This window comes from Salmo trutta, chromosome 20 (genome assembly GCF_901001165.1).
Source record: "Salmo trutta chromosome 20, fSalTru1.1, whole genome shotgun sequence".
Taxonomy (NCBI): domain Eukaryota; kingdom Metazoa; phylum Chordata; class Actinopteri; order Salmoniformes; family Salmonidae; genus Salmo; species Salmo trutta.
The window spans coordinates 15790693-15817387 of record NC_042976.1 but is presented as its reverse complement, the minus strand read 5'-3'; the positions used below and the strand labels follow the sequence as shown (position 1 = coordinate 15817387).

General features: G+C 44.3%; 1 protein-coding gene across 3 annotated transcripts; it reads right to left on the bottom strand.

Moving 5' to 3' along the window:
* Positions 1-818: 818 nt before the first annotated feature.
* Positions 819-26695, bottom strand: tfcp2l1 (transcription factor CP2-like 1). 3 transcript variants are annotated; one of them, XM_029702422.1, is made up of 15 exons: positions 26514-26695; positions 25898-26046; positions 24846-24919; positions 23008-23113; positions 22662-22768; positions 22274-22426; positions 22042-22152; positions 21574-21671; positions 21220-21274; positions 20990-21083; positions 20499-20631; positions 20254-20336; positions 19920-20062; positions 2007-2058; positions 819-1898 (listed from the first exon to the last, which is right to left on the bottom strand). In XM_029702422.1, exons 1-15 carry the CDS (start codon positions 26573-26575, stop codon positions 1861-1863), a joined length of 1458 nt encoding a protein of 485 aa, XP_029558282.1. In that variant the 5' UTR covers positions 26576-26695; the 3' UTR covers positions 819-1860. The 3 variants fall into 3 exon arrangements, with proteins under 3 accessions (XP_029558282.1, XP_029558283.1, XP_029558284.1); XM_029702423.1 differs by having other exon boundaries at positions 20499-20589; positions 26514-26694; XM_029702424.1 differs by having other exon boundaries at positions 24669-26046.

Genomic DNA, 26695 nt, shown 5'->3' with positions numbered 1-26695 from the left:
CTCTGAATTGTAATAGTGTGCACAAAGTGGCATTGTTACATGTTGTCTGGTTCTATCTCTCCCTGTACCCCTTGCGACCAGACTGACCTCACTTGGAGGTCATGTCAGGGGTGAGCAATGAATAATCAACATCACGATAACTAACAAGTGCCCTAGACCATCCACCTACTGTTTCACAACTCCTGTGTTAAACAAGTGTCCCCTGGGCCTCAACCTGATCTGTATTGTAGTTAGAGCTACATTATGTTATAATTCCGTGTTACAGGTATTGGTTTTTCCATTTGTTTTGAGGTGGGACTTTAGCACGTATAGGACCTTAGCACATAGGGCGCATGACTGGTGTTGCCTCGTTAGTCAGTATGTGTTACACCTGTGCTGGTTGCCATCTCATTAGTGGGAAGGTGTTTCACCTGTGCTGGCCCAGGTGCTATTCTTTATCTGATCTTCCTTGTTTTTGTTTTGCTCCTCTGTTTGGTTTGCTTCCTGTCTTTATCTTTGGTGTGGGTTTTTCTTTTGTTTGCCTCTTGGGCAAATTTAGTTTACACTCATGGTGGGTGTCTTTTAGGAGCCAGTTATTGTTGCTACTAGTCAACTTTTAGTGGACAACCCCAAGAGTGTCATTCAGAACCCCTCCTAAAACCCCACCTGTTTAGTTTTGGTTGATGTCAGTGACTCTTCGTTAGTTCTTCTTTCTGTTTGAGTGACAATTTTGGGTTTTCTTGCTGGGGAACTTAACATTCTTCATTAAATACATTGAGCTGATCTTGTTATTACTGTAACAGATGTTAGTGAATGATAAATTGAACTCAGAAGAATAGTACAGAGCAGTGCAAAATTCTTTATGTTGAGTGAAATCACATCACAGTCATGGCAGTCAAGTTTTTTTCATTAAAATTCAAGCATTGGCAGTAATACTTCACTTAACATATTGGACAATATCAAGCTATTTAAATTTCAGGACAGGTATGTGGAACAACTGATATGCTGTACATAAAATGTTACATTAAATGGGAGATAAATAACAGAAGCAGGATAGAATCCTTAGCTATTACAGCTGTATGATTTGTTCATTTGCCTTATCTGTACGTCTGTATTGGGGGTTGAAATATTTGTCTAGATTCTTTTAATTCAAATGTTTAAAATAGGTAAAACAATTGTGGCCCGAAGCAAACAGAGTTAATACTTTACATCACTTTTGAAACACTGTAGTGTTGCTAAACAAGCCACTATTGAATAAACATAAACCATGTGGATAGGAAAGATATCATTTGAAGATGAAATCAAAGTAAGTTTCAGAATGAATACTTGAATGTGACCCCTAGAAAACAGTTGGTCCTCACTCTTTATAAAACATTATGTACTGATACCGCAGAAAATAATGTTTGCCTTCTAATATGTAACATCAAACAAATCAACTATAAATCGTAACAAAGGAATGCCAATAATGTAGTATATTTTGGATTTCTTTGAACAACACTTTATGATACATTTCAACGACTTAAAGAGTGATTTTAAATAGATTTGTATGATATTTACTTATTTTTTTAAACATGTCCATTTTGCAGGAGTAATGAACCATGCTTTATAAACGAATTACACATCTCAATAAAATTAACCAATAACTTAATAAAAAAATACAAATAAATTTAAAAAAGTAAACTAAAAAGCTGTCTCAAAGACATTTTCAGAGTTATTGCAATGCCTGGACAGGAACATGATATATAGGATAAGCTATGAACAATATATACAATTGCACTATTTAATGTTACAAAGTTTCAATAGTCCTCAACAAGCCCTATAGGTTCCAGACACTTGTACAGGGATCTAAACCATCCACTCCTCTCCAGACCTGTCCTCCAGTCACTTCAACACAACATGGTAGCCGTCATTATTTTCATCTGCAATTAGAAGATAAACATAGGACAACTATTATCTCCAATAAGTATACAAATTGCATATTTACATGAGGTTCTGTGCATTTAAGAGGTTAGTGAGGGAAATATGACCTTTCAGAGTGTTGACAACAAAGCTTGTTTCCTCTGTGAAGTTCTGCACCATCTGAGAAAGAAGAAATTAAGAAGATATTAATTTGAAATTTAAATGGCATCTCTTTCTCTTTATTTGTTTGATGCTGGTAGTCAATCAGTAACCAGACATCATAATCAAGTGCATGGAAACAGCGCTGGCCATAACAGCTTGAGGCAGTTGATTATGTTGTAGTTCCTCTGCATCCATAGGTCTACATTCCCCTGTTTCCTACCAGTCATTAATGATTGATTTTCTATGCCGTTGCCATTTACACAGGGCCATTAGTGATATTAGTGACCCAAGCTGACTGACCCAAGCCAGCCCAGGGCACAAACAACCAACACAGGGCCTCTGGAGGAAATACAGATAACCTAACAACTCCACAACCCCTACCACTAGCACTATCACTGCTCACTGATAGAAACACTACCCATGACCCCAACCCCTACCACTATCACTGATAGAAACACTACCCATGACCCCAAACCCTACCACTATCACTACTCACTGATAGAAACACTACCCATGACCCCAACCCCTACCACTATCACTACTCACTGATAGAAACACTACCCATGACCTCAAACCCCTACCACTAGCACTATCACTGCTCACTGATATAAACACTACCCATGACCCCAACCCCTACCACTATCACTATCACTACTCACTGATAGAAACACTACCCATGACCCCAACCCCTACCACTATCACTACTCACTGATAGAAACACTACCCATGACCCCAACCCCTACCACTATCACTACTCACTGATAGAAACACTACCCATGACCCCAACCCCTACCACTATCACTACTCACTGATAGAAACACTACCCATGACCCCAACCCCTACCACTATCACTACTCACTGATAGAAACACTACCCATGACCCCAACCCCTACCACTATCACTACTCACTGATAGAAACACTACCCATGACCCCAACCCCTACCATTATCACTACTCACTGATAGAAACACTACCCATGCCCCAACCCCTACCACTATCACTACTCACTGATAGAAACACTACCCATGACCCCAAACCCTACCACTATCACTATCACTACTCACTGATAGAAACACTACCCATGACACCAACCCCTACCACTACCACTACTCACTGATAGAAACACTACCCATGACCCAACCCCTACCACTATCACTACTCACTGATAGAAACACTACCCATGACCCCAACCCCAACCCCTACCACTATCACTACTCACTGATAGAAACACTACCCATGACCCCAACCCCTACCACTAGCACTACTCACTGATAGAAACACTACCCATGACCCCAACCCTTACCACTATCACTACTCACTGATAGAAACACTACCCATGACCCCAACCCCAACCCCTACCACTACCACTACTCACTGATAGAAACACTACCCATGACCCAAACCCCTACCACTATCACTATCACTACTCACTGATAGAAACACTACCCATGACCCCAACCCCTACCCCTACCACTATCACTATCACTACTCACTGATAGAAACACTACCCATGACCCCAACCCCTACCACTATCACTACTCACTGATAGAAACACTACCCATGACCCCAACCCCTACCACTATCACTACTCACTGATATAAACACTACCCATGACCCCAACCCCTATCACTATCACTACTCACTGATATAAACACTACCCATGACCCCAACCCCTACCACTATCACTATCACTACTCACTGATAGAAACACTACCCATGACCCAACCCCTACCACTATCACTACTCACTGATAGAAACACTACCCATGACCCCAACCCCTATCACTATCACTACTCACTGATAGAAACACTACCCATGACCCCAACCCTAACACTAGCACTATCCTACTCACTGATAGAAACACTACCCATGACCCCAACCCCTACCACTCTCACTATCACTACTCACTGATAGAAACACTACCCATGACCCCAACCCCTACCACTATCACTACTCACTGATAGAACACTACCCATGACCCCAACCCCTACCACTACTCACTGATAGAAACACTACCCATGACCCCAACCCCTACCACTATCACTACTCACTGATAGAAACACTACCCATGACCCCAACCCCTACCACTAGCACTATCACTACTCACTGATAGAAACACCCATGACCCCAACCCCTACCACTATCACTACTCACTGATAGAAACACTACCCATGACCCCAACCCCTACCACTATCACTACTCACTGATAGAAACACTACCCATGACCCCAACCCCTATCACTATCACTACTCACTGATAGAAACACTACCCATAACCCCAACCCCTAACACTAGCACTATCACTACTCACTGATAGAAACACTACCCATGACCCCAACCCCTACCACTATCACTATCACTACTCACTGATAGAAACACTACCCATGACCCCAACCCCTACCACTATCACTATCACTACTCACTGATAGAAACACTACCCATGACCCCAACCCCAACCCCTACCACTACCACTACTCACTGATAGAAACACTACCCATGACCCAAACCCCTACCACTATCACTACTCACTGATAGAAACACTACCCATGACCCCAACCCCTACCACTATCACTACTCACTGATAGAAACACTACCCATGACCCCAACCCCTATCACTATCACTACTCACTGATAGAAACACTACCCATAACCCCAACCCCTAACACTAGCACTATCACTACTCACTGATAGAAACACTACCCATGACCCCAACCCCTACCACTATCACTAGCACTACTCACTGATAGAAACACTACCCATGACCCCAACCCTTACCACTATCACTACTCACTGATAGAAACACTACCCATGACCCCAACCCCAACCCCTACCACTACCACTACTCACTGATAGAAACACTACCCATGACCCAAACCCCTACCACTATCACTACTCACTGATAGAAACACTACCCATGACCCCAACCCCTACCACTATCACTACTCACTGATAGAAACACTACCCATGACCCCAACCCCTATCACTATCACTACTCACTGATAGAAACACTACCCATAACCCCAACCCCTAACACTAGCACTATCACTACTCACTGATAGAAACACTACCCATGACCCCAACCCCTACCACTATCACTATCACTACTCACTGATAGAAACACTACCCATGACCCCAACCCCTACCACTATCACTATCACTACTCACTGATAGAAACACTACCCATGACCCCAACCCCTACCACTACTCACTGATAGAAACACTACCCATGACCCCAACCCCTACCACTCTCACTATCACTACTCACTGATAGAAACACTACCCATGACCCCAACCCCTACCACTATCACTACTCACTGATAGAAACACTACCCATGACCCCAACCCCTACCCCTACCACTATCACTATCACTACTCACTGATAGAAACACTACCCATGACCCCAACCCCTACCACTACTCACTGATAGAAACACTACCCATGACCCCAACCCCTACCACTATCACTACTCACTGATAGAAACACTACCCATGACCCCAACCCCTACCACTAGCACTATCACTACTCACTGATAGAAACACTACCCATGACCCCAACCCCTACCACTATCACTACTCACTGATAGAAACACTACCCATGACCCCAACCCCTACCACTACCACTATCACTATCACTACTCACTGATAGAAACACTACCCATGACCCCAACCCCTACCACTATCACTATCACTACTCACTGATAGAAACACTACCCATGACCCCAACCCCTACCACTATCACTATCACTACTCACTGATAGAAACACTACCCATGACCCCAACCCCTACCACTACCACTATCACTATCAATACTCACTGATAGAAACACTACCCATGACCCCAACCCCTACCACTATCACTACTCACTGATAGAAACACTACCCATGACCCCAACCCCTACCACTATCACTACTCACTGATAGAAACACTACCCATGACCCAAACCCCTACCACTATCACTACTCACTGATAGAAACACTACCCATGACCCCAACCCCTACCCCTACCACTATCACTATCACTACTCACTGATAGAAACACTACCCATGACCCCAACCCCTACCACTACTCACTGATAGAAACACTACCCATGACCCCAACCCCTACCACTATCACTACTCACTGATAGAAACACTACCCATGACCCCAACCCCTACCACTATCACTATCACTATTCACTGATAGAAACACTACCCATGACCCCAACCCCTACCACTATCACTATCACTATCACTACTCACTGATAGAAACACTACCCATGACCCCAACCCCTACCACTATCACTATCACTACTCACTGATAGAAAAACTACCCATGACACCAACCCCTACCACTACCACTACTCACTGATAGAAACACTACCCATGACCCCAACCCCTACCACTATCACTACTCACTGATAGAAACACTACCCATGACCCCAACCCCAACCCCTACCACTATCACTACTCACTGATAGAAACACTACCCATGACCCCAACCCCTACCACTAGCACTACTCACTGATAGAAACACTACCCATGACCCCAACCCTTACCACTATCACTACTCACTGATAGAAACACTACCCATGACCCCAACCCCAACCCCTACCACTACCACTACTCACTGATAGAAACACTACCCATGACCCAAACCCCTACCACTATCACTATCACTACTCACTGATAGAAACACTACCCATGACCCCAACCCCTACCCCTACCACTATCACTATCACTACTCACTGATAGAAACACTACCCATGACCCCAACCCCTACCACTATCACTACTCACTGATAGAAACACTACCCATGACCCCAACCCCTACCACTATCACTACTCACTGATATAAACACTACCCATGACCCCAACCCCTATCACTATCACTACTCACTGATATAAACACTACCCATGACCCCAACCCCTACCACTATCACTATCACTACTCACTGATAGAAACACTACCCATGACCCCAACCCCTACCACTATCACTACTCACTGATAGAAACACTACCCATGACCCCAACCCCTATCACTATCACTACTCACTGATAGAAACACTACCCATAACCCCAACCCCTAACACTAGCACTATCACTACTCACTGATAGAAACACTACCCATGACCCCAACCCCTACCACTATCACTATCACTATTCACTGATAGAAACACTACCCATGACCCCAACCCCTACCACTATCACTATCACTATCACTACTCACTGATAGAAACACTACCCATGACCCCAACCCCTACCACTATCACTATCACTACTCACTGATAGAAAAACTACCCATGACACCATCCCTACCACTACCACTACTCACTGATAGAAACACTACCCATGACCCCAACCCCTACCACTATCACTACTCACTGATAGAAACACTACCCATGACCCCAACCCCAACCCCTACCACTATCACTACTCACTGATAGAAACACTACCCATGACCCCAACCCCTACCACTAGCACTACTCACTGATAGAAACACTACCCATGACCCCAACCCTTACCACTATCACTACTCACTGATAGAAACACTACCCATGACCCCAACCCCAACCCCTACCACTACCACTACTCACTGATAGAAACACTACCCATGACCCAAACCCCTACCACTATCACTATCACTACTCACTGATAGAAACACTACCCATGACCCCAACCCCTACCCCTACCACTATCACTATCACTACTCACTGATAGAAACACTACCCATGACCCCAACCCCTACCACTATCACTACTCACTGATAGAAACACTACCCATGACCCCAACCCCTACCACTATCACTACTCACTGATATAAACACTACCCATGACCCCAACCCCTATCACTATCACTACTCACTGATATAAACACTACCCATGACCCCAACCCCTACCACTATCACTATCACTACTCACTGATAGAAACACTACCCATGACCCCAACCCCTACCACTATCACTACTCACTGATAGAAACACTACCCATGACCCCAACCCCTATCACTATCACTACTCACTGATAGAAACACTACCCATAACCCCAACCCCTAACACTAGCACTATCACTACTCACTGATAGAAACACTACCCATGACCCCAACCCCTACCACTATCACTATCACTACTCACTGATAGAAACACTACCCATGACCCCAACCCCTACCACTATCACTATCACTACTCACTGATAGAAACACTACCCATGACCCCAACCCCTACCACTACTCACTGATAGAAACACTACCCATGACCCCAACCCCTACCACTCTCACTATCACTACTCACTGATAGAAACACTACCCATGACCCCAACCCCTACCACTATCACTACTCACTGATAGAAACACTACCCATGACCCCAACCCCTACCCCTACCACTATCACTATCACTACTCACTGATAGAAACACTACCCATGACCCCAACCCCTACCACTACTCACTGATAGAAACACTACCCATGACCCCAACCCCTACCACTATCACTACTCACTGATAGAAACACTACCCATGACCCCAACCCTTACCACTAGCACTATCACTACTCACTGATAGAAACACTACCCATGACCCCAACCCCTACCACTATCACTACTCACTGATAGAAACACTACCCATGACCCCAACCCCTACCACTACCACTACTCACTGATAGAAACACTACCCATGACCCCAACCCCTACCACTATCACTATCACTACTCACTGATAGAAACACTACCCATGACCCCAACCCCTACCACTACCACTATCACTATCACTACTCACTGATAGAAACACTACCCATGACCCCAACCCCTACCACTATCACTACTCACTGATAGAAACACTACCCATGACCCCAACCCCTACCACTATCACTACTCACTGATAGAAACACTACCCATGACCCAAACCCCTACCACTATCACTACTCACTGATAGAAACACTACCCATGACCCATGACCCCTACCCCTACCACTATCACTATCACTACTCACTGATAGAAACACTACCCATGACCCCAACCCCTACCACTACTCACTGATAGAAACACTACCCATGACCCCAACCCCTACCACTATCACTACTCACTGATAGAAACACTACCCATGACCCCAACCCCTACCACTATCACTATTCACTGATAGAAACACTACCCATGACCCCAACCCCTACCACTATCACTATCACTATCACTACTCACTGATAGAAACACTACCCATGACCCCAACCCCTACCACTATCACTACTCACTGATATAAACACTACCCATGACCCCAACCCCTATCACTATCACTACTCACTGATATAAACACTACCCATGACCCCAACCCCTACCACTATCACTATCACTACTCACTGATAGAAACACTACCCATGACCCCAACCCCTACCACTATCACTACTCACTGATAGAAACACTACCCATGACCCCAACCCCTATCACTATCACTACTCACTGATAGAAACACTACCCATAACCCCAACCCCTACCACTAGCACTATCACTACTCACTGATAGAAACACTACCCATGACCCCAACCCCTACCACTATCACTACTCACTGATAGAAACACTACCCATGACCCCAACCCCTATCACTATCACTACTCACTGATAGAAACACTACCCATAACCCCAACCCCTAACACTAGCACTATCACTACTCACTGATAGAAACACTACCCATGACCCCAACCACTATCACTATCACTACTCACTGATAGAAACACTACCCATGACCCCAACCCCTACCACTATCACTATCACTACTCACTGATAGAAACACTACCCATGACCCCAACCCCTACCACTACTCACTGATAGAAACACTACCCATGACCCCAACCCCTACCACTCTCACTACTCACTGATAGAAACACTACCCATGACCCCAACCCCTACCACTATCACTACTCACTGATAGAAACACTACCCATGACCCCAACCCCTACCCCTACCACTATCACTATCACTACTCACTGATAGAAACACTACCCATGACCCCAACCCCTACCACTACTCACTGATAGAAACACTACCCATGACCCCAACCCCTACCACTATCACTACTCACTGATAGAAACACTACCCATGACCCCATCCCCTACCACTAGCACTATCACTACTCACTGATAGAAACACTACCCATGACCCCAACCCCTACCACTATCACTACTCACTGATAGAAACACTACCCATGACCCCAACCCCTACCACTATCACTACTCACTGATAGAAACACTACCCATGACCCCAACCCCAACCCCTACCACTACCACTACTCACTGATAGAAACACTACCCATTACCCCAACCCCTACCACTATCACTATCACTACTCACTGATAGAAACACTACCCATGACCCCAACCCCTACCACTATCACTATCACTACTCACTGATAGAAACACTACCCATGACCCCAACCCCTACCACTACCACTATCACTATCACTACTCACTGATAGAAACACTACCCATGACCCCAACCCCTACCACTATCACTACTCACTGATAGAAACACTACCCATGACCCAAACCCCTACCACTATCACTACTCACTGATAGAAACACTACCCATGACCCCAACCCCTACCCCTACCACTATCACTATCACTACTCACTGATAGAAACACTACCCATGACCCCAACCCCTACCACTACTCACTGATAGAAACACTACCCATGACCCCAACCCCTACCACTATCACTACTCACTGATAGAAACACTACCCATGACCCCAACCCCTACCACTATCACTATCACTACTCACTGATAGAAACACTACCCATGACCCCAACCCCTACCACTATCACTATCACTATCACTACTCACTGATAGAAACACTACCCATGACCCCAACCCCTACCACTATCACTACTCACTGATAGAAACACTACCCATGACCCCAACCCCTACCACTATCACTACTCACTGATATAAACACTACCCATGACCCCAACCCCTATCACTATCACTACTCACTGATATAAACACTACCCATGACCCCAACCCCTACCACTATCACTATCACTACTCACTGATAGAAACACTACCCATGACCCCAACCCCTACCACTATCACTACTCACTGATAGAAACACTACCCATGACCCCAACCCCTATCACTATCACTACTCACTGATAGAAACACTACCCATAACCCCAACCCCTACCACTAGCACTATCACTACTCACTGATAGAAACACTACCCATGACCCCAACCCCTACCACTATCACTATCACTACTCACTGATAGAAACACTACCCATGACCCCAACCCCTACCACTATCACTATCACTACTCACTGATAGAAACACTACCCATGACCCCAACCCCTACCACTACTCACTGATAGAAACACTACCCATGACCCCAACCCCTACCACTATCACTATCACTACTCACTGATAGAAACACTACCCATGACCCCAACCCCTACCACTATCACTACTCACTGATAAAAACACTACCCATGACCCCAACCCCTACCCCTACCACTATCACTATCACTACTCACTGATAGAAACACTACCCATGACCCCAACCCCTACCACTATCACTACTCACTGATAGAAACACTACCCATGACCCCAACCCCTACCACTATCACTACTCACTGATAGAAACACTACCCATGACCCCAACCCCTACCACTATCACTATCACTACTCACTGATAGAAACACTACCCATGACCCCAACCCCTACCACTGTCACTACTCACTGATAGAAACACTACCCATGACCCCAACCCCTACCACTATCACTACTCACTGATAGAAACACTACCCATGACCCCAACCCCTACCACTTGCACTATCACTACTCACTGATAGAAACACTACCCATGACCCCAACCCCTACCACTATCACTACTCACTGATAGAAACACTACCCATGACCCCAACCCCTACCACTACCACTACTCACTGATAGAAACACTACCCATGACCCCAACCCCTACCACTATCACTATCACTACTCACTGATAGAAACACTACCCATGACCCCAACCCCTACCACTATCACTATCACTACTCACTGATAGAAACACTACCCATGACCCCAACCCCTACCACTACCACTATCACTATCACTACTCACTGATAGAAACACTACCCATGACCCCAACCCCTACCACTATCACTACTCACTGATAGAAACACTACCCATGACCCCAACCCTTACCACTATCACTACTCACTGATAGAAACACTACCCATGACCCAAACCCCTACCACTATCACTACTCACTGATAGAAACACTACCCATGACCCCAACCCCTATCACTATCACTATCACTACTCACTGATAGAAACACTACCCATGACCCCAACCCCTACCACTATCACTACTCACTGATAGAAACACTACCCATGACCCCAACCCCTATCACTATCACTACTCACTGATAGAAACACTACCCATGACCCCAACCCCTACCACTATCACTACTCACTGATAGAAACACTACCCATGACCCCAACCACTACCACTATCACTACTCACTGATAGAAACACTACCCATGACCCCAACCCCTACCACTATCACTATCACTACTCACTGATAGAAACACTACCCATGACCCCAACCCCTACCACTATCACTACTCACTGATAGAAACACTACCCATGACCCCAACCCCTACCACTATCACTACTCACTGATAGAAACACTACCCATGACCCCAACCCCTACCACTAGCACTATCACTACTCACTGATAGAAACACTACCCATGACCCCAACCCCTACCACTATCACTACTCACTGATAGAAACACTACCCATGACCCCAACCCCTACCACTACCACTACTCACTGATAGAAACACTACCCATGACCCCAACCCCTACCACTATCACTATCACTACTCACTGATAGAAACACTACCCATGACCCCAACCCCTACCACTATCACTATCACTACTCACTGATAGAAACACTACCCATGACCCCAACCCCTACCACTACCACTATCACTATCACTATCACTACTCACTGATAGAAACACTACCCATGACCCCAACCCCTACCCCTACCACTATCACTACTCACTGATAGAAACACTACCCATGACCCCAACCCCTACCACTATCACTACTCACTGATAGAAACACTACCCATGACCCCAACCCCTATCACTATCACTATCACTACTCACTGATATAAACACTACCCATGACCCCAACCCCTACTACTATCACTACTCACTGATAGAAACACTACCCATGACCCCAACCCCTACCACTATCACTAGTCACTGATAGAAACACTACCCATGACCCCAACCCCTACCACTATCACTACTCACTGATAGAAACACTACCCATGACCCCAACCCCTACCACTATCACTATCACTACTCACTGATAGAAACACTACCCATGACCCCAACCCCTATCACTATCACTATCACTACTCACTGATAGAAACACTACCCATGACCCCAACCCCTACCCCTACCACTATCACTATCACTACTCACTGATAGAAACACTACCCATGACCCCAACCCCTACCACTATCACTACTCACTGATAGAAACACTACCCATGACCCCAACCCCTACCACTATCACTACTCACTGATATAAACACTACCCATGACCCCAACCCCTATCACTATCACTACTCACTGATATAAACACTACCCATGACCCCAACCCCTACCACTATCACTATCACTACTCACTGATAGAAACACTACCCATGACCCCAACCCCTACCACTATCACTACTCACTGATAGAAACACTACCCATGACCCCAACCCCTATCACTATCACTACTCACTGATAGAAACACTACCCATAACCCCAACCCCTAACACTAGCACTATCACTACTCACTGATAGAAACACTACCCATGACCCCAACCCCTACCACTATCACTATCACTACTCACTGATAGAAACACTACCCATGACCCCAACCCCTACCACTATCACTATCACTACTCACTGATAGAAACACTACCCATGACCCCAACCCCTACCACTATCACTACTCACTGATAGAAACACTACCCATGACCCCAACCCCTATCACTATCACTACTCACTGATAGAAACACTACCCATAACCCCAACCCCTAACACTAGCACTATCACTACTCACTGATAGAAACACTACCCATGACCCCAACCCCTACCACTATCACTATCACTACTCACTGATAGAAACACTACCCATGACCCCAACCCCTACCACTATCACTATCACTACTCACTGATAGAAACACTACCCATGACCCCAACCCCTACCACTACTCACTGATAGAAACACTACCCATGACCCCAACCCCTACCACTCTCACTATCACTACTCACTGATAGAAACACTACCCATGACCCCAACCCCTACCACTATCACTACTCACTGATAGAAACACTACCCATGACCCCAACCCCTACCCCTACCACTATCACTATCACTACTCACTGATAGAAACACTACCCATGACCCCAACCCCTACCACTACTCACTGATAGAAACACTACCCATGACCCCAACCCCTACCACTATCACTACTCACTGATAGAAACACTACCCATGACCCCAACCCTTACCACTAGCACTATCACTACTCACTGATAGAAACACTACCCATGACCCCAACCCCTACCACTATCACTACTCACTGATAGAAACACTACCCATGACCCCAACCCCTACCACTACCACTACTCACTGATAGAAACACTACCCATGACCCCAACCCCTACCACTATCACTATCACTACTCACTGATAGAAACACTACCCATGACCCCAACCCCTACCACTATCACTACTCACTGATAGAAACACTACCCATGACCCCAACCCCTACCACTATCACTACTCACTGATAGAAACACTACCCATGACCCAAACCCCTACCACTATCACTACTCACTGATAGAAACACTACCCATGACCCCAACCCCTACCCCTACCACTATCACTATCACTACTCACTGATAGAAACACTACCCATGACCCCAACCCCTACCACTACTCACTGATAGAAACACTACCCATGACCCCAACCCCTACCACTATCACTACTCACTGATAGAAACACTACCCATGACCCCAACCCCTACCACTATCACTATCACTATTCACTGATAGAAACACTACCCATGACCCCAACCCCTACCACTATCACTATCACTATCACTACTCACTGATAGAAACACTACCCATGACCCCAACCCCTACCACTATCACTACTCACTGATAGAAACACTACCCATGACCCCAACCCCTACCACTATCACTACTCACTGATATAAACACTACCCATGACCCCAACCCCTATCACTATCACTACTCACTGATATAAACACTACCCATGACCCCAACCCCTACCACTATCACTATCACTACTCACTGATAGAAACACTACCCATGACCCCAACCCCTACCACTATCACTACTCACTGATAGAAACACTACCCATGACCCCAACCCCTATCACTATCACTACTCACTGATAGAAACACTACCCATAACCCCAACCCCTACCACTAGCACTATCACTACTCACTGATAGAAACACTACCCATGACCCCAACCCCTACCACTATCACTACTCACTGATAGAAACACTACCCATGACCCCAACCCCTATCACTATCACTACTCACTGATAGAAACACTACCCATAACCCCAACCCCTAACACTAGCACTATCACTACTCACTGATAGAAACACTACCCATGACCCCAACCCCTACCACTATCACTATCACTACTCACTGATAGAAACACTACCCATGACCCCAACCCCTACCACTATCACTATCACTACTCACTGATAGAAACACTACCCATGACCCCAACCCCTACCACTACTCACTGATAGAAACACTACCCATGACCCCAACCCCTACCACTCTCACTATCACTACTCACTGATAGAAACACTACCCATGACCCCAACCCCTACCACTATCACTACTCACTGATAGAAACACTACCCATGACCCCAACCCCTACCCCTACCACTATCACTATCACTACTCACTGATAGAAACACTACCCATGACCCCAACCCCTACCACTACTCACTGATAGAAACACTACCCATGACCCCAACCCCTACCACTATCACTACTCACTGATAGAAACACTACCCATGACCCCATCCCCTACCACTAGCACTATCACTACTCACTGATAGAAACACTACCCATGACCCCAACCCCTACCACTATCACTACTCACTGATAGAAACACTACCCATGACCCCAACCCCTACCACTATCACTACTCACTGATAGAAACACTACCCATGACCCCAACCCCAACCCCTACCACTACCACTACTCACTGATAGAAACACTACCCATTACCCCAACCCCTACCACTATCACTATCACTACTCACTGATAGAAACACTACCCATGACCCCAACCCCTACCACTATCACTATCACTACTCACTGATAGAAACACTACCCATGACCCCAACCCCTACCACTACCACTATCACTATCACTACTCACTGATAGAAACACTACCCATGACCCCAACCCCTACCACTATCACTACTCACTGATAGAAACACTACCCATGACCCCAACCCCTACCACTATCACTACTCACTGATAGAAACACTACCCATGACCCAAACCCCTACCACTATCACTACTCACTGATAGAAACACTACCCATGACCCCAACCCCTACCCCTACCACTATCACTATCACTACTCACTGATAGAAACACTACCCATGACCCCAACCCCTACCACTACTCACTGATAGAAACACTACCCATGACCCCAACCCCTACCACTATCACTACTCACTGATAGAAACACTACCCATGACCCCAACCCCTACCACTATCACTATCACTACTCACTGATAGAAACACTACCCATGACCCCAACCCCTACCACTATCACTATCACTATCACTACTCACTGATAGAAACACTACCCATGACCCCAACCCCTACCACTATCACTACTCACTGATAGAAACACTACCCATGACCCCAACCCCTACCACTATCACTACTCACTGATATAAACACTACCCATGACCCCAACCCCTATCACTATCACTACTCACTGATATAAACACTACCCATGACCCCAACCCCTACCACTATCACTATCACTACTCACTGATAGAAACACTACCCATGACCCCAACCCCTACCACTATCACTACTCACTGATAGAAACACTACCCATGACCCCAACCCCTATCACTATCACTACTCACTGATAGAAACACTACCCATAACCCCAACCCCTACCACTAGCACTATCACTACTCACTGATAGAAACACTACCCATGACCCCAACCCCTACCACTATCACTATCACTACTCACTGATAGAAACACTACCCATGACCCCAACCCCTACCACTATCACTATCACTACTCACTGATAGAAACACTACCCATGACCCCAACCCCTACCACTACTCACTGATAGAAACACTACCCATGACCCCAACCCCTACCACTATCACTATCACTACTCACTGATAGAAACACTACCCATGACCCCAACCCCTACCACTATCACTACTCACTGATAAAAACACTACCCATGACCCCAACCCCTACCCCTACCACTATCACTATCACTACTCACTGATAGAAACACTACCCATGACCCCAACCCCTACCACTATCACTACTCACTGATAGAAACACTACCCATGACCCCAACCCCTACCACTATCACTACTCACTGATAGAAACACTACCCATGACCCCAACCCCTACCACTATCACTATCACTACTCACTGATAGAAACACTACCCATGACCCCAACCCCTACCACTGTCACTACTCACTGATAGAAACACTACCCATGACCCCAACCCCTACCACTATCACTACTCACTGATAGAAACACTACCCATGACCCCAACCCCTACCACTTGCACTATCACTACTCACTGATAGAAACACTACCCATGACCCCAACCCCTACCACTATCACTACTCACTGATAGAAACACTACCCATGACCCCAACCCCTACCACTACCACTACTCACTGATAGAAACACTACCCATGACCCCAACCCCTACCACTATCACTATCACTACTCACTGATAGAAACACTACCCATGACCCCAACCCCTACCACTATCACTATCACTACTCACTGATAGAAACACTACCCATGACCCCAACCCCTACCACTATCACTACTCACTGATAGAAACACTACCCATGACCCCAACCCTTACCACTATCACTACTCACTGATAGAAACACTACCCATGACCCAAACCCCTACCACTATCACTACTCACTGATAGAAACACTACCCATGACCCCAACCCCTACCACTATCACTACTCACTGATAGAAACACTACCCATGACCCCAACCCCTATCACTATCACTACTCACTGATAGAAACACTACCCATGACCCCAACCCCTACCACTATCACTACTCACTGATAGAAACACTACCCATGACCCCAACCACTACCACTATCACTACTCACTGATAGAAACACTACCCATGACCCCAACCCCTACCACTATCACTATCACTACTCACTGATAGAAACACTACCCATGACCCCAACCCCTACCACTATCACTACTCACTGATAGAAACACTACCCATGACCCCAACCCCTACCACTATCACTACTCACTGATAGAAACACTACCCATGACCCCAACCCCTACCACTAGCACTATCACTACTCACTGATAGAAACACTACCCATGACCCCAACCCCTACCACTATCACTACTCACTGATAGAAACACTACCCATGACCCCAACCCCTACCACTACCACTACTCACTGATAGAAACACTACCCATGACCCCAACCCCTACCACTATCACTATCACTACTCACTGATAGAAACACTACCCATGACCCCAACCCCTACCACTATCACTATCACTACTCACTGATAGAAACACTACCCATGACCCCAACCCCTACCACTACCACTATCACTATCACTATCACTACTCACTGATAGAAACACTACCCATGACCCCAACCCCTACCCCTACCACTATCACTACTCACTGATAGAAACACTACCCATGACCCCAACCCCTACCACTATCACTACTCACTGATAGAAACACTACCCATGACCCCAACCCCTATCACTATCACTATCACTACTCACTGATATAAACACTACCCATGACCCCAACCCCTACTACTATCACTACTCACTGATAGAAACACTACCCATGACCCCAACCCCTACCACTATCACTAGTCACTGATAGAAACACTACCCATGACCCCAACCCCTACCACTATCACTACTCACTGATAGAAACACTACCCATGACCCCAACCCCTACCACTATCACTATCACTACTCACTGATAGAAACACTACCCATGACCCCAACCCCTATCACTATCACTATCACTACTCACTGATAGAAACACTACCCATGACCCCAACCCCTACCACTATCACTACTCACTGATAGAAACACTACCCATGACCCCAACCCCTACCACTATCACTACTCACTGATAGAAACACTACCCATGACCCCAACCCCTACCACTATCACTATCACTACTCACTGATATAAACACTACCCATGACCCAAACCCCTACCACTATCACTATCACTACTCACTGATAGAAACACTACCCATAACCCAAACCCCTACCACTATCACTACTCACTGATAGAAACACTACCCATAACCCCAACTCCTAGAACTACTCAACAAATGTATATTTTCAAAACTTCGTCTCCCTCTCAAAATGCATTGGAGGAGAAGGTCAGATGGTTTACTTTGTAAAGCCAAGTAATTAATCTGCAGTTACTAATGATTAAATATGCATACATACAATATAACTACTAACTAAATGCTTGAAAAGCAAATGGTAATCTTTAGATACACCATATCCTTCATCTGAACTCTGACCCCTGCCTTCTCTCACCTCATCAGAGACCAGTATGTGTATCCCTGTGGGTCCTTGTCTGTAGATGTGGCTGATCTGCTGGGGAGTTACACTGTAAAGGAGAGCTATCTTCTCTGAGAGGTCCCCCAGTGTCAGGTCCTCCAGGTATAGAGCATGGTACACTATAGACATAGGAGGAAAGGCAATTAGCTGAGGGTTAGAGATCATCATCAGCTAAAACATGATATGGGAAATACTGGAAAGTCACTGGAGGTTCTTAGTCCAGGACTAGGGTCGGACTAGGGTCCGGGAAAGGGTCCTTTGATGTCAGATAACTAGTACCCACAATAATTGGAGATGTACAGTAACCTACCCTCTCCCCCCCCGGGCTTTGTCTGTGGTTGATTCCTGGGTTGTTGTTGACACACATAGATGGTGAGGCGGGGCTGTATACACCTGTACAGAGTAAAGACGAATAACACCCATCCAGAATTGACCATGGTAAATGTGGGATAAAAGTTACACACTTGAGTAAAGTACTGATTGAACATGTGAAGTGTTGGCAAAAAATGTATATTATGTTGGAGTAGTCTTCCTGCCACTGCAGTTTAGTCTCACCTTCCTTTGATGGTGTTGAACAGCCGGATGCCATCTGACGGACCACAGATTTGGATCAGGTCCTCTCTGCTCATCTTCAACAGGTCAGCGCCTACAACATTCACAGAAGATCCACAGTCACTTACAAACTGGTCTGATGACGTTTTGGAGGAACAAGGACATAAAGAGAGAGAAAATTCCCGGATTATTCTCTGCTAAGGCCTTTCTACAAAGTTAGAAGCAATTATAGATTTGTAGTGTCTGACAGTCATCTGAGTGTCATTCATGTGTTGAATTATTTCACTTTAAAAATAATCTATATTTAATTTTCACTAGAAATGTCCTTCAGATATCAATTACATGCATCAAAACAAAAAGCTACAAAGAACGGTTTATAGTCTTGGAAACGGGCATAACAATTTCAAGGAAATGGATGCTCTGGCAACACTGTTCAGGAACATACAACTAGATCTTAATGTTGAGTCTTACGTTAAGTGAACCACACACACTACCTGAGAAGCTGGAGAAGAGCCTACAGAAAGGCGAGAACCTGTGAAGCTGGAGCCACAGCTGCGTGTCCTGCGGTGAGGACGATGGCACAAGGTGCTACATGTCAAAAAGAAGAAGAGCCCTTGAAATGAGTAGCTATAGCACCCACTGACTGCCCACTGTCTCCAAACAATTGCCTAAAAAAATAAGAGATGAGAGCAATGGCATTAATACTACTTCTCCCGTTACTTACATCAGAAGAGCAGCCGGACAGAATCAGCTCCCCCTGCTGGATTGGAGAGCTGTTGCTATAAAAGTAAAATGTCACACAAATGGGGAAGATGACAAGAGTTGGGTCATTAAGTAATGACTTGTCCTGATAAGACTAGTGCCAATACGCAGTTCCAATGGGATTGCACTGTAGATAATGTAGGATCCAATTTGGCTAACCTCTTGTCCTACATAACGGTTCTTCAGAAAATGTGTGGGTGTGCAACTGAACTGCCATAGATGTACAAAGACATAGATAAATCCTATATTTACCTGATGATCAACAATTTAAGTCAATGAAACAGTTCAATTCATCCAGATAAGAGAGGCGTCTTACCCATCAGTAAAGCTACATGAGGTGGGGGAGCTGTGGTAGACTGGGGAAGGAGTGTTGTTAGTGCTACCGAGATTTGGGGCATCAGGCCAGGGGGAACACTGAAACAAAAGAGAGAGAGGAAAATGAACTTTAATAAGATGTTCCTGGCAAAGAGAGAGGTACGTCTGGTTGCTGTTTTACTAGGACATTGTGATTGTAGACTGATACAGACATAAGTGGGAAATCCTAGAAACCTAAAACCAGGTTAGTAGAAAACAATCACTGTTTTTTCCAGCATGTTGGTTGGCGTCAAAAGAAAAGGCACTGTTGCCCTAACTGTCACAATCATTAACAGACCACTGCATCAAGGGCTGGTTAGAGTGACTACGGAGTCAATCAACAACATGAGTGGACTAAAGCAACATATGAACCTATTATGACAGAATAGCTTGTCAAGTGACACACAGCCACAGTGTCAGGGTCCCTCACCTCGGTAAGCATGGTGGTTTCATGAGAGGATTGATATTTCTCCCTGTCTTGATGGGACTTTTTATCAATCTTTTCCCTATCAGTCTTCAGTTTACGATCAGCTCCTTTTGGCTTAAAGAAAATAGAAGAAAAAATTAAGTACACAAAGAAATTAAATGAACTAATAAGCTCTCACACACAGAAATGCAAGCACCACACACACACACACAACCCCACCTAAGAGCCCCTTTACCTTGAAGACCTTGACCTGACAGCTGGAGGAGTGCATATGTTCCAGGTACTCTCCATGTTCGTTCTGAGTGAAGGTGTCTATCTGGATACGGAAGGGAACTCCCTTCTCCCCACCATGCTTCCTAGGGGTGAACTCAGTGCTAATGCAGTTGACCTGAACACAAACAAACATACATACACAATCCATGAGCCATTCTATATGGTAATTAGAGTTTCAAATGCAAGAGACGGGTGGAATTGGAAAATAGTCCCTCTGGGATGTGGGAAGTCACTGTATAAACTCACTTCCTAAAACCTTTTATATGTCTAATGATTTTACTTTCACCCCAATTCCAGGACCAAAATAAGCTAGAAAGCAGGGAAAAGAAATAGATATTTGACCGTGCTACCTGGATGAAGACGGATGCGTTCTTGACGGGATCCCAGAGGAACTCTATAGTGTTGAGCTGCAGTGGGTGAGCACGAGGCTCGACGACACCCACAGAGAGGGGGGTATCTGGACACAGTCAATCAAGTCAGTAAGTCGCAGCAGGTCAGCTGAAATTCTTATGCCTTTTTACCAGGTAGATACTTTGAAAGGATTAGTCAAAATGGTAAATACCTAATAATTGCATAGTAATTACACTTCAGTATTAGACCAAAGGCAATGTAGATCATATCATAGGTCAGTCATCAAACATACTGTGGTTGGGCTTTACTTAAGAAGTTCTCTGGTCTGCAGGTAACCAGCCTTACCTACATCCAGGATCCTGTCCCCAGGCCTGTTCCATCTCCAACCCTCCAACTGCTGATGTTCTGTGTACTGCAGGCGCCGGTCATGAAACACCACACGCACAATGCTCTGTGGACAAGCAGGACAAAGCATTAGTACGAAGCACAGTGACTAGGCAAGGCAGCCTCGCACGTGGCCGATCGCCAATTTCGTTCGGCAAAGTGCGGAAAGCTACGCACAATCTCCCAGAAGAACCATTTACAGATAATTTATTCAGACAGCATTAACGAGTGGAGATCCATATGGATTGCATCACCCTTGGCTTCAGCTCATATGAATAACACTTAAAAGAACAGCCACAGATTCCCATTGACTAAAAGCATAGAAAGGTAGATAATGCTGGGGTTAAAGCCATATAGGATTCAATTATGTCTGATGGTTGTGCAATAATCTTCCTTCACAAAAAACTATTTGTTGACAGAAGCTATGAGATAAAACATCCATGAGTTCTTCCTGTGCTATTAAGACATTTAGTGAGGAATCAGTAGAAGTTGTTTGAAGTGTCACCATTTGAGAACAAAGCACATACATAATGTTTTTCATTATTAAAGCACTGGTCTGGATGGTAACGACAGACTAGACAACTGCCTGTGCATACTTAATTATTGTTTCCACACAAACGAAGGGACATAAATTAATGTTCCTCCTCACTGTTGCATTAGTATTAAGTTAATTACACATTTAAAACCTACTAAGAACATAAATCAAATCGTAAAATTAACCTGTTAAACAACGTTTCCATTCATTTCAGCCTATTACACTGAGAGGCTCATGCGTGACCGCGCAGAGCACAAGGACATAGACAGACACAACACGTCATCTGTTTGTACAAGTGCCACCTGTTCCATTCTAGTGTCGTTAGACTGCTTCATTGAACACGACCGAAATATGACCGTCCATTCCTGACAGCCTGACGACACAGAACTTTCAAGTGGATGGATATGTGTATTGGGACATGGCTAAATTCAATTAAAATGACTTCATTTTTCCCTTCATGGAAAATGCATACCGATATCTGCCTTAATTTTAAACCAAGTCATTTGATTGAATTTCACTGGTGATAGACATAAAGGTATATCAAAGTCGACTCCCATAATTCAAATCACTTAAAAACAAACATAGATCCAACATATTATAACAACCTGCAACAAAATTTGCACATAGTGGCAACTTGAGTTGTACTAATGGGTGTTATTCATAAACCAGTGGCATCTTCAATATACCACTTGTTCTTTTTTAAATAATGAAATAAAGTTAAACAAGGTTTCCTTTACAACAAACAAGAAGTGTCTTACTGAAGATATAAAACACAAAATTGTAATAATTCCCTTGCTATATTGATCAACGTTCTTGATGCACATTTCATATTTGAAAAAGAAAAACAAGAAATACATTTCAACAAAGTAAAAAGATGTCAAAACTTTATGAATAACTCCCAGTAGTAAAGTCTATAGGCGAAAGCAGAATTGTACGTAAGATGAACTTGTGCAAAAATAGCAAATAAGACAAGTTGAAAGTATGTGATGTGTTGTGCGATAAAGCTGATGTGTTGAAGGGTAAGCTGAACTGAGCTGAGTGTATGGTGGTGTATAAGTTCAGAACGGGAGAAGATGGGTGATAGTACCAAGTCTTCAAAGATGGCACCCGCCCAACCCCCGAAGTGGAAAGAAGAGGGTTGAGGAGTCACCTGTGTGTTGACAGTTTCAGGAAATGGAGGATACATACAAACAGATAAAGAAAAAAAGGTCAGAGAAGAGGTCACATGAAAGTCAAAAATACATACACAATACCTTTAACCTACCTTAACATATTTGCTGCTTATATCTGTATACTCCACTAGTTTTCTGTTAAGCATACGGATTTCGTAGGACTGACCTACATTTTAAAACATTAAGACAAACCTGATTAAAATTGAAAAATGTGAAATGAATCAGTCAGAAAAAGGGGCAGCATAGGAATAGAAATGCATTCAATAAGCACCTTTTCTTTTAAAAATAAGTCAGGGTTTGCCCCCATAGACCCCTTACAGTACCCCCTAAATGTTTTCAACCACATTATGGTTGAGCCCACCAATTGTCAACTAAAAATCTTTACTTTGCAAATTACTACTACAATTTCCATCATATCAAGCAAGTACTTTGTGCAATTGTCATATCATATAAACATATTTTAAAGGCAAGTAGGCCTACATAGTAGACTAACTTTTTTTTTTTTAATTGGGAGTTGTATAATTTTGGCCTGGTTTATCATTAGTTTCAATTTCATTCACTGAAATGTGCAACCTACCTAGTAACTTTTGGTAAATGGCCGTCTTATATGAAATATATTCTGAACCAATAAATACATAATACAAAAATCCAATGGATGATCGTAAATTAGACCACAAGAGAGAACAAGAAGATGAGAACAATGAGGGAAAATGCAGTTCAAGATAAGACGAATATGATAATCAAATATATACCTTGGGGGAGCTTTCATAAACTAAAGTGGAATATCTAGAAATGCAAGATTCCTGATGTGGGACTATTTAAAGGGGAATTGTGTGTCTCTATGTAAATAAGCTGAACAAGATTTACTAAAATGTAAGTGTCATTCATCTTGTGTGGGTTGTAAATGTAAAGAAAAAAGAGTGAATATGACCATTACATGAACTTCCTTTGCCTAAAGATGAGCTTGCAGCTTGTGTGTGATGCAGTTGTTTTGTTTACTGGAGTGATGTTTTTTCCATATTGTATCTGTGCTGATAAGAGGGAGAATGTTCTTCCGAGTGGGCCTACACTCAATTACGTGCCATGAATTCAATTCCATCCAACAACCTATGACTTTAGTAATAAAGAAAGAATAGCTAGCTACCTTGGTTTAGATAAGTCAGAGTTTCTTCTTGCTGTTTTACAGCGGGCGAGGTGGCTGCACAGAGAACATATTGGAAAGGAGAACATTTGGCGCCATTTTCTGTTGCGTGCCGTTCCTCCTCGTGTTTCAGGAAAGGCGCCAAAGCATCTCTGAGAGAGAGCAGCGAGAGAGGGAGGAAATGTGCGGTTGATCATTAATTATCGAAGCGCAAATAAGTAAGAGGCTTCTCAATGGTCAGCCAGATTTAATCTTATCAGTACCTCTTGACTAAGGTGTAGGTAGGTAAAATGTTTTAATAAACTTGTATGATGCATAATCACATTGCACAACATTATTTAGCCATATATTGTGTACTTTACATTTAAATCTGAGGTGCATTGGAATAGAGTAGCCATTTAGGTCTTGGCCTAAGCTACAACAACACTGAAGTGCAATATTGGTGAAGTTGTGGGCTAATAAAAATGTATGAAACATTTTGCTGCTTTTAATCCCATTTAAATGTTACATTTTTTTCTTAAACGCTTCATACATTTTTTCTCCACTGAATTAAACTTTTCTGATTATAAAAGTTCTCTAAAAACATACTAAAGTTTCCTAATTGGATATGTCCACTTACCGAATATAACTTGCAGTTGAATGCTGGTGGTAGGGCTCTGGCTGATTGTGCCAAAACAACATGTTTTCCAGTGCAGCGTCTAAAGTATCCCCAGAAACAGAGAATGGGAGTTGGGTATGGCACCCTGGTGTGTTGCTTCCACAGGTAGGACTGATAGCGCTCTCACAGAAGTTTACTGGCCA

Bases quoted from the DNA above. Each gene is read 5' to 3' on its own strand.
- tfcp2l1 (XM_029702422.1), bottom strand. From the start codon at position 26,575: ATGTTGTTTTGGCACAATCAGCCAGAGCCCTACCACCAGCATTCAACT. The intron at 22,769-23,007 runs GTAAGGCTGGTT...GACTGTGTCCAG, and splicing joins GGACAGGATCCTGGATGTAG to ATACCCCCCTCTCTGTGGGT. The intron at 20,063-20,253 runs GTAGGTTACTGT...CTATGTCTATAG, and splicing joins AAAGCCCGGGGGGGGAGAGG to TGTACCATGCTCTATACCTG.